This window comes from Thamnophis elegans, chromosome 1 (genome assembly GCF_009769535.1).
Source record: "Thamnophis elegans isolate rThaEle1 chromosome 1, rThaEle1.pri, whole genome shotgun sequence".
Taxonomy (NCBI): domain Eukaryota; kingdom Metazoa; phylum Chordata; class Lepidosauria; order Squamata; family Colubridae; genus Thamnophis; species Thamnophis elegans.
The window spans coordinates 186,298,148-186,310,566 of record NC_045541.1 but is presented as its reverse complement, the minus strand read 5'-3'; the positions used below and the strand labels follow the sequence as shown (position 1 = coordinate 186,310,566).

Here is a 12,419-nt window from a genome sequence, read left to right as displayed (position 1 = left end):
CCTCCAAGGTCCCTTCCAACCTTCTTATTCTATGTTCTAGAACGCTCAGCCACAGCGGGATTTATGGACAAGGCAGCTCGGCCTCTCCTGTGACTTTTAATCCCCCCCCCCTCAGCTCACGTCTCTTTCTGACTCCTCTGTACTGGGGGGGTGGGGGTGGCAGGTATTTTGGTGCCTTCCTGGCAGTGGCCTTGGCCGAGGCGTCTGACTCAGAGACTCTCCTCTTCCCAGATGGAAGCCTTGACTGCCTGTCTGTCAAACATCCTCTTTGCCCTCCCGGTGGTGCAATTCCTCAGGGAAGTGGGTGCCCTTGCCAGGCAGGGGTGTGGAGAAGGGCGCGTGCAGGGCCAAGAAGGGCAGCCAGGAACGCTGGATGGGAGGGGCTCCCATGCTGCCACCTCTGCCAGCCTCCCCTCCAGGGCATCCCAGGGCGGTGGAAGGGGCTGCCTGGCCCAAGGCCTTCAGGTCTGGCAGGAGGGGCTTTCAGATGCCCCTGGATGCTTCATCTGAAGAGGATCTCCTGGGCTGTTCATGGGGGGAGGCAATTCAAACGCTTGAAATCTGGTGGGACAAGGGGGTGGCATGAGCCGAGATGGCGCAGTGGTTAAATGCAGCACTGCAGGCCACTTCAGCTGATTGCTAGTTCTGCAGCTGGGCGGTTCAAATCTCAACGGCTTGTGAAGTACCCGTGGTTCGCTCATGAGGCCAATGTTGAGAAAAGACACGGACACGAGCTTTCCCGGGATGAGGCGACCCAGATTGGGGTCTGGGAGCCCCTTTTATTGAGATAGGACAAAGGCAGGAGGAGCAATCAGCATGTGATTTAAGACAGCCTGTCAAACTACAATTGCTAATCTACTGCTCAGGGAAGTTCTGTCTATATATGATCAAATCCTGGGCGTCGTTGGGTAAGGCACATCTAGAGCAAACTATCAGGATGTTATGTTATGCACTATCAGGTTATCAGGATGTTATGGAGTTTGTTTTTTCCTGTGTGGTTCAGCGTGGCTGCGCATGCCCTGTTATGCACTGGGCCATGGGTGACCGCCACACCTACACAAGGAGTTATATGACAACACCGGCTCAGGGTTGACTCAGCCTTCCATCCTTCCGAGGTGGGTGAAATGAGGACCCAGACTGTGGGGGCGATATGCTGACTCTGTAAACCACTTAGAGAGGGCTGAAAGCCCTATGAAGCGGTATATAAGTCTAACTGCTATTGCTAAAGCAGGAAACGTGTGTGTGTGTGTGTCCATCACACATGAACATCCTTGGAATGCCCCCTCCGCTTGTGCCTGGGATTGCTGCAGAAGCCTCCTTCCCCTTCACCCACTGGCCATGGGGCCCTTCTCTGAAACACCCTTCAAGGCTTGCGGGGGTGGGGGTGGGGGTGACAATGTGGGGAGGAGCTTCTGTGAGCGAAGGCAGAAAGTTTCCCCAGACCCTGGGACAGGATTAGGTGTTGATGTTGATGTTGATTTTATTTATATGCCGCCCTTTTTCCCCGAAGGGGACTCAGGGCGGCTCACAACTCAACCAGGGAAGGGGGATACAAACAAGAATTTAAAACGACATAAAAACAATGCATAATTTAAAAACACAATAGTCATACCAATTCGAGACGGGGGCAACAGTTCTTTGGTCCCAGGCCTGTCGGAACAGCCAGGTTTTAAGGGCTTTGCGGAAGGCCTGGAGGGTGGTGAGGGTTCGAATCTCCACGGGGAGTTCCTTCCAGAGGGTCGGAGCAGCCACAGAGAAGGCTCTCCTCCGAGTGGTCGCCAGTTGACACTGGCTGGCTGATGGAATTCGGAGGAGGCCTAGTCTGTGCGATCTAATCGGTCTGGTGGAGGTAATTGGCAGCAGGCGATCTCTCAAGGTGGAAGGGTTTGCATACAGGGAGTCCTTCACATGGGGCCCGAATAACAGAAAGGACCTTGGAGATCATCTAGTCCAACTTTGTGCTCAGGCAGGAAATCCGCTACCATTCCAGACCAGTAGGTGTCCGGTCTCTTCCTGAAAACGTCCATTGATGGAGCCCCCTCAAGCCGTCCCACTGTTTACTGTCCTCCTCACTGGGCAAGAGGATTGATTTAATAACAGAATCACAAAATAACAGAGATGGGAGAGACCAATACAATTAAAATAACAGAATAGTAGAGCTTGGAGGTCTTCTAGTCCAGCCCCTTGCTCAAGCAGCAGACCCTAGTATACCGCTTCAGACAGCTGACTATCCAGTCTCTTCTGAAAAGCCTCCAGTGATGGGAGCAACCACAGTTTCTAATTTTTCCTCACTGTCAGGAAGTTGCTCTTTAATTCCAGATTGCTTCTCTCCCTGATTAGTTTCCACCCATTGCGTTCTGCCTTGCCCTCAGGTGCTTTGGAGAATAGCTTGACTCCCTCCTCTTTGGGGCAGCCCCTGAGATGTTGGAAGGCTGCCATCATGTCTCCCCAATTCCTTCCTCACATTAGACTGGATGAGATTATGAGATTAGAAGGTTTGTGCCTGGGGGGGGAATTTGGTACTCTAGAGCCGAGGTGGGGCAGTGGTTAGGGTGCAGCACTGCAGGCCGCTTCAGCTGACTGTTAGCTGTAGTTCGGCTGTTCAAATCTCACCGGCTCAGGGTTGACTCAGCCTTCCATCCTTCCGAGGTGGGTAAAATGAGGACCCAGACTGTGGGGGCGATATGCTGACTCTGTAAACCGCTTAGAGAGGGCTGAAAGCCCTATGAAGCGGTATATAAGTCTAACTGCTATTGCTATCTATCTATCATCTATCTATCTATCTATCTATCTATCATCTATAGATCTATCTATCTATCTATCTATCTATCTATCTATCTATCTATCTATCTATCTATCTATCTATCTATCTATCTATCTATCTATCTATCTATCTATCATCTATCTATCTATCATCTATCTATCTATCTATCTATCTATCTATCTATCTATCTATCTATCTATCTATCTATCTATCTATCTATCTATCTATCTATGTGAAATGAGGACCCAGACTGTGGGGGTGATATGCTGACTCTGTAAACCGCTTAGAGAGGGCTGAAAGCCCTATGAAGCGGTATATAAGTCTAACTGCTATTGCTATCTATCTATCTATCTATCTATCTATCTATCTATCTATCTATCTATCTATCTATCTATCTATAATGAGGACCCAGACTGTGGGGGCGATATGCTGACTCTGTAAACCGCTTAGAGAGGGCTGAAACCCCTATGAAGCGGTATATAAGTCTAACTGCTATTGCTATCTATCTATCTATCTATCTATCTATCTATCTATCTATCTATCTATCTATCTATCTATCTATCTATCTATCTATCTATCTATCTATAATGAGGACCCAGACTGTGGGGGCGATATGCTGACTCTGTAAACCGCTTAGAGAGGGCTGAAACCCCTATGAAGCCGTATATAAGTCTAATTGCTATTGCTAGCTTGGCTATTTTCCTGCAGGGGCTTCATTCGGATGTTGCATCTCAAAGAAAACAATCAGGGTCAGAGAAATTTCTAGGCAGGACGGAGCTTCTGCCATCCTCCTTGTTACTCTGGGGTGGTCAGCCATGCACTCTGACGGGGGGGCTTCAGTTCTCATTTGTGAGCCTCCCCCCCCCCCACACGCCCCCCACCCCCAATGCAACCCCTGTAAAGTCAAATCCTCCGGGGCCCTGATACAAGCCCCCCCTCCCCTCCCCTGGGATTTCTGCCCCTAGCCCTGAGCCAGGGAAGGGTCTGGTGGGGATTCTCTCCCGCTATAAATAAAGTAATCCTAATCCTAATTCTCTCCCGCTGCTTCTCTGAGCTTTGTACCTCAGGAGTGGTCCCGACGCAATGCAGGTAGTCCTCAGGCTCACGACAACCCGTTTAATGACCATCCAAAGTTACAATGGCAATGAAAAAGGGACTTACGACTGTTTTTCACACTTATGGCCGCTGTAGCCTCCCAAGGTCACCTGATGACGGCTGCTCTGTCCTGGGGGAGCAGGTGACGATGAGGCCCTTTGTGGCCCCCTGACAAGCCAAATCAACGGGAAGCCAGATTCCCTTTACGGCTGTGTTACTAAACAATTCCAGGGATCCATTTAACAACGGTGGTAGGAAAGGACGTCAAGTGGACCAGAGCTCCCTTAACGACTGTCTCGCTTAGCAACATAACGTTTGTGTCATACGCTGGAGTCTGCCTCCACTGGATTCCCAGGGACCAACCTTCCCTGCACCCCGAAGGGCAGCCTCCGGGGCTCGGCCTCGGGAAGCCCCTCCTGAGGTTTTCACCGCTGCTCCAGCCAGGCTTTCGTGGTGACGATCCTATTTATGCTGCCACGGGTGGCTCAACCGCTTTTAAGCTTCTGGTCGGTGCCAAAGCAGCCGCGCTGGTGCAGCTCCAGAGCCAACAACCGCAGACCACACGCCCTGGAAGCTCCTCTCCTTCCTTCGGGGAAAGTCCCCTTGGCTGCAGCTCTGCTCCCGGAAAAGTCAGCCTTGCCTGTCAAGGTAGCTGGTGTAGCTTTAAAGCAGTGTTTCTCAACCTTGGCAACTTGAAGATGTCCGGACTTCAACTCCCAGAATCCCCCAGCCAGCATTCTGCTCTCCATACATCATATTTATACCTTGTCTGACACTTTCTTCCCCCTCTCTCCTCCCCCTTTCTACATCCTTTCTTCCCTCCATCATTTTCTACTCTACTTCCCCTTCCTTTCTCCTTCTCCTCTCTCCCCTTTCCACTCCTCCTTATACACCTCCTCTTCCCCCCCCTCACCCTCTCTCCTGTCCCTCTCTTCCTATCTTTCTTCTCTCCTCTGCTTCCAACTCTTCTACATCCTTTCTTCCCTCCATCATTTTCTACTCTACTTCCCCTTCCTTTCTCCTTCTCCTCTCTCCCCTTTCCACTCCTCCTTATACACCTCCTCTTCCCCCCCCCTCACCCTCTCTCCTGTCCCTCTCTTCCTATCTTTCTTCTCTCCTCTGCTTCCCACTCTTCCTCTCATTCACTTGGTGTATTTCAGCTTCTGAGCAAACTCCCTTTTGGGTTGATGGTATTTATAATTCCATTTCAATATACATAAACAAGAAAATATAGCAGTATACATGTACAATCACAATACCTTAAAATCCATGGTTCATATTTATGACGGTCGCAGTGCCCTGGGGAGGGCAGGGTGTTCACCTGATCCCCTTTTGCAACCTCCTGACAAAAAAATGTCAGAAACGGTGCAGGGTTTCCTGCTTGGGCAGGGGGTTGGACTAGATGACCCAAAAGGTCCCCTCCCCAAGTCTGTTAATCTATTAAAAAGTCGGCGGGGAAGCCAGATTCACTTAATAACAGTGTTACTAACTTACCAGTGACAGTGATTCACTTAACAACGAGCAAGGAAGGTCATAAAACGGGGCAAAAGCTCACTTAACAACGGTCTTGCTTAGCCAGTCTGCTTCCAACATTTTGGGTGCCAACTGTTCTTGCAAAGGGCCTCCTCGCTCGGCTGCCGGCTTTATCTCCCATCAAAGAACCCCCCCTTCCCTCCCCCCCTTGTTTGAAACCCTCTTTCGATCCGAGATCTCAGGCCGCGGAGTCTCTGTGGTCGCCTGGCCCCCTTCGGTGCTCGGACGTTGCTCAAAGTCCCCCAGCTTCTCTCCTCCTTCCCATCCTTCTTACGGCTCTTTCTCTTTCTTTTTCTTCCAGAGAGGAACTGAGGCCGGCTTCTCTTCGGCAGGAAGGAACTCAGGGTGTGTGTCTGTGTGTGTGTGTGTAAGTTTTTAAGAAGAGACTGGAGAGCCATTTGTCTCGAATTGTCTAGGGCAGGGGTCTCCAACCTTGGGAACTTTAAGACCTGTGGACTTTAACTCCCAGAGTTCCTCAGCCAGCTTTGCTGGCTGAGGAACTCTGGGAGTTGAAGTCCACAGGTCTTAAAGTTGCCAAGGTTGGAGACCACTGGTCTAGGGTCTCCTGCTTGAGGGGGGGTGGGCTGGACTAAGAATAACAGAGTTGGAAAAGAGCTTGGAGGTCTTCTAGTCCAGCTCCCTGCTCAGGCAGGAGACCCTCCCCCATTTCAGATAGCTGGCTGTTCGGTCTCTTCTTAAAAGCCTCCCCTGTTGGAGCCCCCCACGATTTCTGGAGGCAACTTCTGTTCCACTGGTTAATTATTCTGTCGGGAAATTAATTTCTCCTCAGTTCTAAGTTGCTTCTCTCCTTGATTAGTTTCCACCCATTGCTTCTTGTTCTATCCTCAGGTGCTTTGGAGAATAGCTTGACTCCCTCTTCATTGTGGCAACCCCTGAGATATTGGAAGACTCCTATCCTGTCTCCCCTAGTCCTTCTTTTCATCAAACTAGACATTCCCAGTTCCTGCAACCGTTCTTCCTATGTTTGAGCCACCAGTCCCTTAATCCTCTTTCTTGCTCTTCTCTGCCCTCTTTCCAGAGTCTCCACATCTTTTCTACATCGTGGTGACCAAAACTGGATGCAAATATTCCAAGTGTGGCCTTACCAAGGCCTGATAAAGTGGCATTAACCCTTCACGTGATCTTGATTCTCTCCCTCTGTTGATGCAGCCTAGAACTGTGTTGGCTTTTTTGGCAGCTGCTGCACACGGCTGGCTCCTATTTAAATGGTTCTCCACTAGGACTCCAAGATCCCCTTCACAGTTACTACTATTGAGCAAGGTACCACCTGTACTGTCCCTGTGCATTTCGGTTTCCTTGCATAAATGTAGAACCTGACTCTTTTCCCCATTGAATTTCATCGTCCCTTCTAATTCTTTCATTCTGTTGTTCTATTTTTCAGCAGATTTCGGCCAGGAAAGGGGGGGGGGGGCTTTCCCTTGTTGGTTCTTCTCCCTGTAATAGACGGTGCCTGGAAAAACACCACTACTCTGTCTCTGATTCCAGTTTGCAGCAATTGGGGGGAGGGGGCTGCGTTTCCCTGATCTCCTCCTCCAGACAGATCCTGAGCCCCCTCGGTTTGGGTGACTGACAGGTGCTTTCTTCTCTCCCAGCCCCCTCCTCCTTCCCTTCCAGGTGGACGCTGGAACCAATGGCTCCCAGAACCAAGGAAGGCAACAGAGTGGCTCGGCCTCTCTCCCCAGTGGGCCAAGACGTGTAGGCTGAGCCCCCCACAGACCTCTCCCCTATGACTGGAGTTGAGCAGGTAAGCCTCCCCCACCCCCCTGCAGAGCCAGATAGAAGGTAAGCCGGCCGCTGCTCCTTGAGCACCTTTGCTTCAGCTGAGAGGCAGCCACAAAAGGCACTTGAGGACATCAAGAGGTCATCCAGTCCACCCCACTGTCCAGGGCAGGATCTAGCCTCCAAAGCAGGGGATGTGTCCTGCACACCCAGGTCCTGAGTTCCTGTTCAAACTGCTCTTGGAAAGTGGTTTTTTTTAAAAAACACCTTTCAGCTGGAATTGGTTCTTCTGCCCCCACCCCAAGGCCTTGCTTGCTTTCCTTCCAGGAACACGAAGGGCCAGCTGGTGACCCAGGGACTCCCTCCCTCTGCCCTCCCTCCCAAGGACTAATCCTGCCCTTCCTTTGGGACAGGGCTGGGCGCAGCTGACCCTGTCCCCGGGGGGGCGGGGGACGCTCCTGCGGGCACCCAGGGCATTTTCACTGGCATCCAGCCTGTTCTTCGGCTGCTCTGCGGTTTATCTAGATCAGCGTTTCTCAACCTTGGCAACTTGAAGATGTCCGGACTTCAACTCCCAGAATTCCCCAGCCAGCGAATGCTGGCTGGGGAATTCTGGGAGTTGAAATCCGGACATCTTCAAGTTGCCAAGGTTGAGAAACGCTGATCTAGATGTTGGAAGCCGTCTGGTGGGCCTGGCAGACCCTGGGCCTGCCTTTGCCTGGAGAATGCCAGGGCGGGTGTGGAAATTGTCCAAACCAAAACACAACTGAGAAGTGGGTCTGTTGGGGGGGCTTGGAGGGGCATTCAGAAGTTTTGCTCTTTCTTGTTTAGCTGGCCTTGTGGTGGGTTGGGCTCAGGCCGAAGTCCCTGCACCTTGGCTCTGTTTGAGGTTAAGTTTTGGGGTTTTTTTTTGTCACGAACATTCTTGGCTTTATGTGGAATTTGGGGGTCCGTCTGCTTCCTTGTGAATTACGTTAAGCCCCCCCCCTTCTTTGCCTCCGGTGAAATTCATGCAAATATTGAGATGGGGCAGATATGGAAATAAGGAAATCCGCTTCCAATTCCTGCCTCCTGCTTCATGTTTCGGCACTACCCTCCGTGGCCGAGTGGGGGGACGGAGGGGACGGTTGCAGCCAAAAGGAGGAATTCTGTTTGTGGGACGGAGACCCTCAGGCTGAGGCTTTGGGGCAATCTTAGCTGCCCACCCAGGTGGACCCCAGCCTCAAAAGAAGGAGCCGAGGGGAACAACAGGGGGTGCTGCTCCCCCCCCAGTGAGATCTGCAGAGGGGGTCTCCAAGGAGCAGCAGGGGAGGGAGGGGGGGAGCCCTGCATTTCATCCTCTCTCTGAGCGAGCATTTGCAGAGTATGGGTCCTCCCCCTTCCCAGCTTCCGGTGGGCTCTGGACCATACAAGGGAGAGAAAAGGGGGGGGACAGAGCCACCTCAAGGGAGCAGCAAATGGGGGAGGGGGGAGACCATGGGGCCCCATGCACCAAGAGCATCTGAGTGGGGGAAGCTCCACTCCCTCCCGGGCCCCACACCAGAGTGGAAGGGGAGCCCCCCCCCCCAAAGCCAACACTGGGAGATTCAGGCTGGCTGGAGCCTCCCCCCCCCCCCCAGCTGGGCTGACGAAGCCTGAGTGCTGTGAGGGTCTCCAGGGTCTTTCCCCCCCTTTTCCAACGTCCTACAAGAGGTTTGGGGTGGGGGCTTCATGGGTGGGAAGGGGAAGCCCAAAGCCCCCTGGGGCCAAGGGAGGAGAGCAGCTGTCAAGGGGGGGAGGGTCCTGTAGGCCTTCCTGCCCCTGCAGACCCCCCTCCGGGACAGATCCTCCTCGCCACGGGGGCCGCTCTCAGGCGGGGGTCTCGGGGCTCCCTCCTCCCCATCGCTGCCGCCCCATAACCCCCAAGAGCCCCGGGCTCCTCTGCCCTCGGCGGGGCTGGCGGGGGGGCGGCGGGCGCGGGTCCGCTTGCGGGGGGAGGGAGGCGGGGAGGGAGGCGGCGCCCCGCCCGCCAATCCGAAGCGCTGCAGCTGAGCGGCCGGACTCCAGCGGGGCCTCCGGAGCGACGGGCCGGCCGGGCGGGGCGCAGCGAGGCCGGGGATGCCGTGGCGAGCGCCCGCCGTCGCCCTCCTCCCGCCGCCGCCGCCGCCGCCGCCGCCGCCGCCGCCTCCTCCCCGCGCCCGCAGCGCCCAGCCCGCCGCGCCGGACCAGCAGCCCCCCGGCCGCCCCCGGCCCGCCCCGCCCCGCCCGGTGCCCGGCCACCTGGTCTACCTGTCGCTGCAGGCGCTCTGCGGGGGGCCCCTCCCGCTCGGACGCCCCCCCGCCAGCTGGCCCCCCGCCCGGCGCCCCCCCGAGCCCCGCCCGCCCCGGCGCCCCGCCCAGCAGGTGAGAGCGGCACGGGACCCCCGCGGGGGGCAGGGAGGGAGGGGAGGGGGCTCTGCCCGTTGCGCTCCCCTGGGCCGGGCTGGGGGCAGCCGGGCAGCCGCAGAGCCGGGGGGGGGGCTGGGGAAGGGGGGGCTGCGGGCCCGGGGCTGCGTCGTCCGGCCCTCGGAGGAGAAGGGGGAGCGCCCCCTCCCCTCCCCAGCCAGCGCCAGAGACGGGGCCGCTGCGCCTCCGGGGCTCTGGTGCCGATGGGAAGCTTTGGAGATGCGCGCCGAGCCCCCAGGTAGACTGTCCTTGGCCAAGGAGGCTCCCCGACCAAGGTGGCTGATGAGAAGAGCCCCACTGGAGGAGCTTTTGCGCCCCCCCTTAAAGTGGGTCTGAAGGGACCCTTCCCTTCTCAGCCCCAACAGATGGTTGACGGCTGCTGTGTATGGAAGCTTTCTGATCCCCCCCCCCCAGGCCTTCTCTCCATCTGCTCCTCTGCTGGCCCAGCTGGATGTCCTCTTGGGGCCCACGGGGTGCTTCTGGGGCAGCCCAAGCCAGCCGAGGAGGCTCCCTTCCAGTCCTCAAGGCAGAGAAGAGGCCTCCCTTGAGTGCTGCTGCTGTTGAGGGGGAGGTCAAGGTGCCCTTGGAGGTGGGAAAGTGGGGAGGGAGATCAGTCTGCCCGTCTCCCCCTCAGGTTACCCAGGGACCCTCTTCTCTGGCTTCCAGGCTCCCTTGCCCCACCGGTGCCCCACTCAAACCTTTGCACTGGGGCTGGGGAGCCTTCAAAGCCCCCTCCCCAGCACTGGGCGCAAGCAAGCCAGTTGGCCTGGGGGGAGGGGGCTCCTGATGCTGGAACAGACCCCAGACCCCAAAGGAAGAGCAGCAGAGAGCCAGACCCTCTGCCCCGCATGGGCCTGGCTCCCGGCCTCTTCCCTTTGCCCTGCTTTGCCCAGGTCTCCCGGGGGGGGGGGGTGGAATCTGGGGAGGGGGGCAGGCCTGGGGCTGCTTCCAGGAAATCCAGGGCGCTGGGCCAGGGCCGCTTCTGGCATTCTGGCTGCAGAAGAGGCAGCCCCCAGGCCTGACTGGTGCATTTGAGGAAGTGATTGTCTTTCCTGGCCTGGTGGACTACAACGACCAGCGTTCCCAGCCATTCCCAGCCATCGTGGTGTGTTGAGAGGCAGGGGAGGCCAGTGGTGGCCAGAGTGAGCTGCCAAGAGGGAGGGGCCCAGGGCTGCCCTTGGGATGGGCAGGGGGGATGCACAGCCCCCCCCATCCCAAAGAGGGTGCCTTGTCCTCATCAGCGCTGCCCCCTCCCCAGCCAGGACTAGCCCTGGGACCTCCCCTCCGATGGGGGAATGCTTTCTGGTTTGGTCTCCTTTAGATCCAATTCTCCCCCTCCCCCTTTAAGTCAAGGAAGGCCTTTGTCCTGGGGGGGGGTCTATCCCCCGCCCCCAATTTCTTCTGCTTCATCAGCGCCACCCCTGCCCCCTTCTTTGGCCCACCAATGGAAGATTCCCCCCCAAGACCCTCCGCAAAATCTGTACCAGCAGCCAGGAGGGGTGGGGGTGGGGGCAAGGCAAGCTCCAGCATTGTGGAAGGAAAGGTAGGGAGTTTGGGGGTGATTTGGACGAGGGGGGGGGCATCCTTCTTTCCCAGGCTCCCGGTGCCCCCCCCTCCTTCCTTTCTGCTGCGGCTCTTCAGAGCGAGGGCCTGGCACAAGACGGATGCCCACTTTGGTCAGGGGGACTAGGTGCCCCCTCCCCCCACTGCAGCCCTCCCCCCAGCCCTGGCTGGCCCAGCGGGCTCTTTGCTGTCAGTGGGGGAGGGGGGGTTCTCCTTCCATTCCTCCCAGTTGCCTTCCTTTCCATTCCAGGAGCCTTGAGGAGCCTCTGGCAATAAGAGAAGAGGAGGCTCGGAGGGGAGCGTGGAGGTCTTTTAGTCCAGCCCCTCCTCAAAGGGACCATGGTCCCTGGCTGACCTTTGCCCCGGCCGGAGGCCCATATTTCCCCACCCTTCTGACAGCCCAGTTTTGCTCTCTCCTTCCTTCCTTCCTTCCTTCCTTCCTTCCTTCCTTCCTTCCTTCCTTCCTTCCTTCCTCCCTCCCTCCCTCCCTCCCTCCCTCCCTCCCTCCCTCCCTCCCTCCCTATTTATTTATGTTTATTCGCTGCTCCCCCATCTAGTGGGGACATGGGAAGTCTCAGGTGCCCCCCCCCATGTTCCACAGTCGCATAAGGAGGGGAGGGGGCGGAGCAGAGCCGGGTGTGGGGGGTGGGTTCCTTTCCCAGGAGGGAGACCAGGCGAAGAAGCCGAAGGTCCCTTGATGAAGGGCCTGCAGGGGCAAAACCTCCCCTCTCTAACCATCCTTCTCCCTCCCCCCCCTTATACTCCTGTGACTCAGGGGGGGGGGTTCCCTTCTGCATTAGCCTCCCTTCCATCTTGTGCTTCCTCCTCTGGCGGCTGATCTTCCCCATCGCCTTCAAGGCCCCCTCTTGGAGGGGGGAGGGGGCAAGGGGGGAGGGGCAATTGTGGGGAGCCGTAACCTGCTTTGGGCAACCTGACTGCATTAGGAGCCAGGATGGCCCAGTGGCCAGAAAGTGGCATTGCAGGCTGACTCTGCCCACTGCCAGCAGTTCGATCCTGAGCAGCTCAATGTGGACTCAGCCTTCCGTCCTTCCTCAGTGGATCAAATGAGGACCCAGATTGTTGTAGGCAACATGCTGACTCTAAACCGCTTAAAGAAGGCTGTAAAAGCACCATTAAGCGGTATATCAGTCTAAGTTTCTGCGGCTATTTCCCTTCCTCCCTCCCTCCCTCCTTCCCTCCTTCCCTCATCATCTCTAAATTTCCTTCTTTCCTTCCTTCCTTCCTTCCTTCCTTCCTTCCTTCCTTCCAATACAATAGCAGAGTTGGAAGGGACCTTGGA

The 12,419-nt window shown here is 56.2% G+C and overlaps 1 protein-coding gene across 3 annotated transcripts in view; it reads left to right on the top strand.

The window, feature by feature from the left end:
- KCNN1 (potassium calcium-activated channel subfamily N member 1) overlaps positions 1-12,419 on the top strand; it is a 40,869-nt gene that overhangs the window by 8,996 nt on the left and 19,454 nt on the right. For 2 of the 3 annotated variants that reach the window (XR_004254561.1, XM_032208377.1), the window contains exon 2: positions 7,006-7,157. Coding sequence is in view for 1 of the 3 variants with exons in the window: in XM_032208377.1 (XP_032064268.1) it covers positions 7,140-7,157 (18 nt within the window). In the remaining 2 variants the exon portion in view is untranslated. Of the gene's footprint in view, positions 1-7,005; positions 7,158-9,337; positions 9,515-12,419 lie in introns of those variants that run through there. The other variant, XM_032208386.1, reaches the window with a different exon arrangement.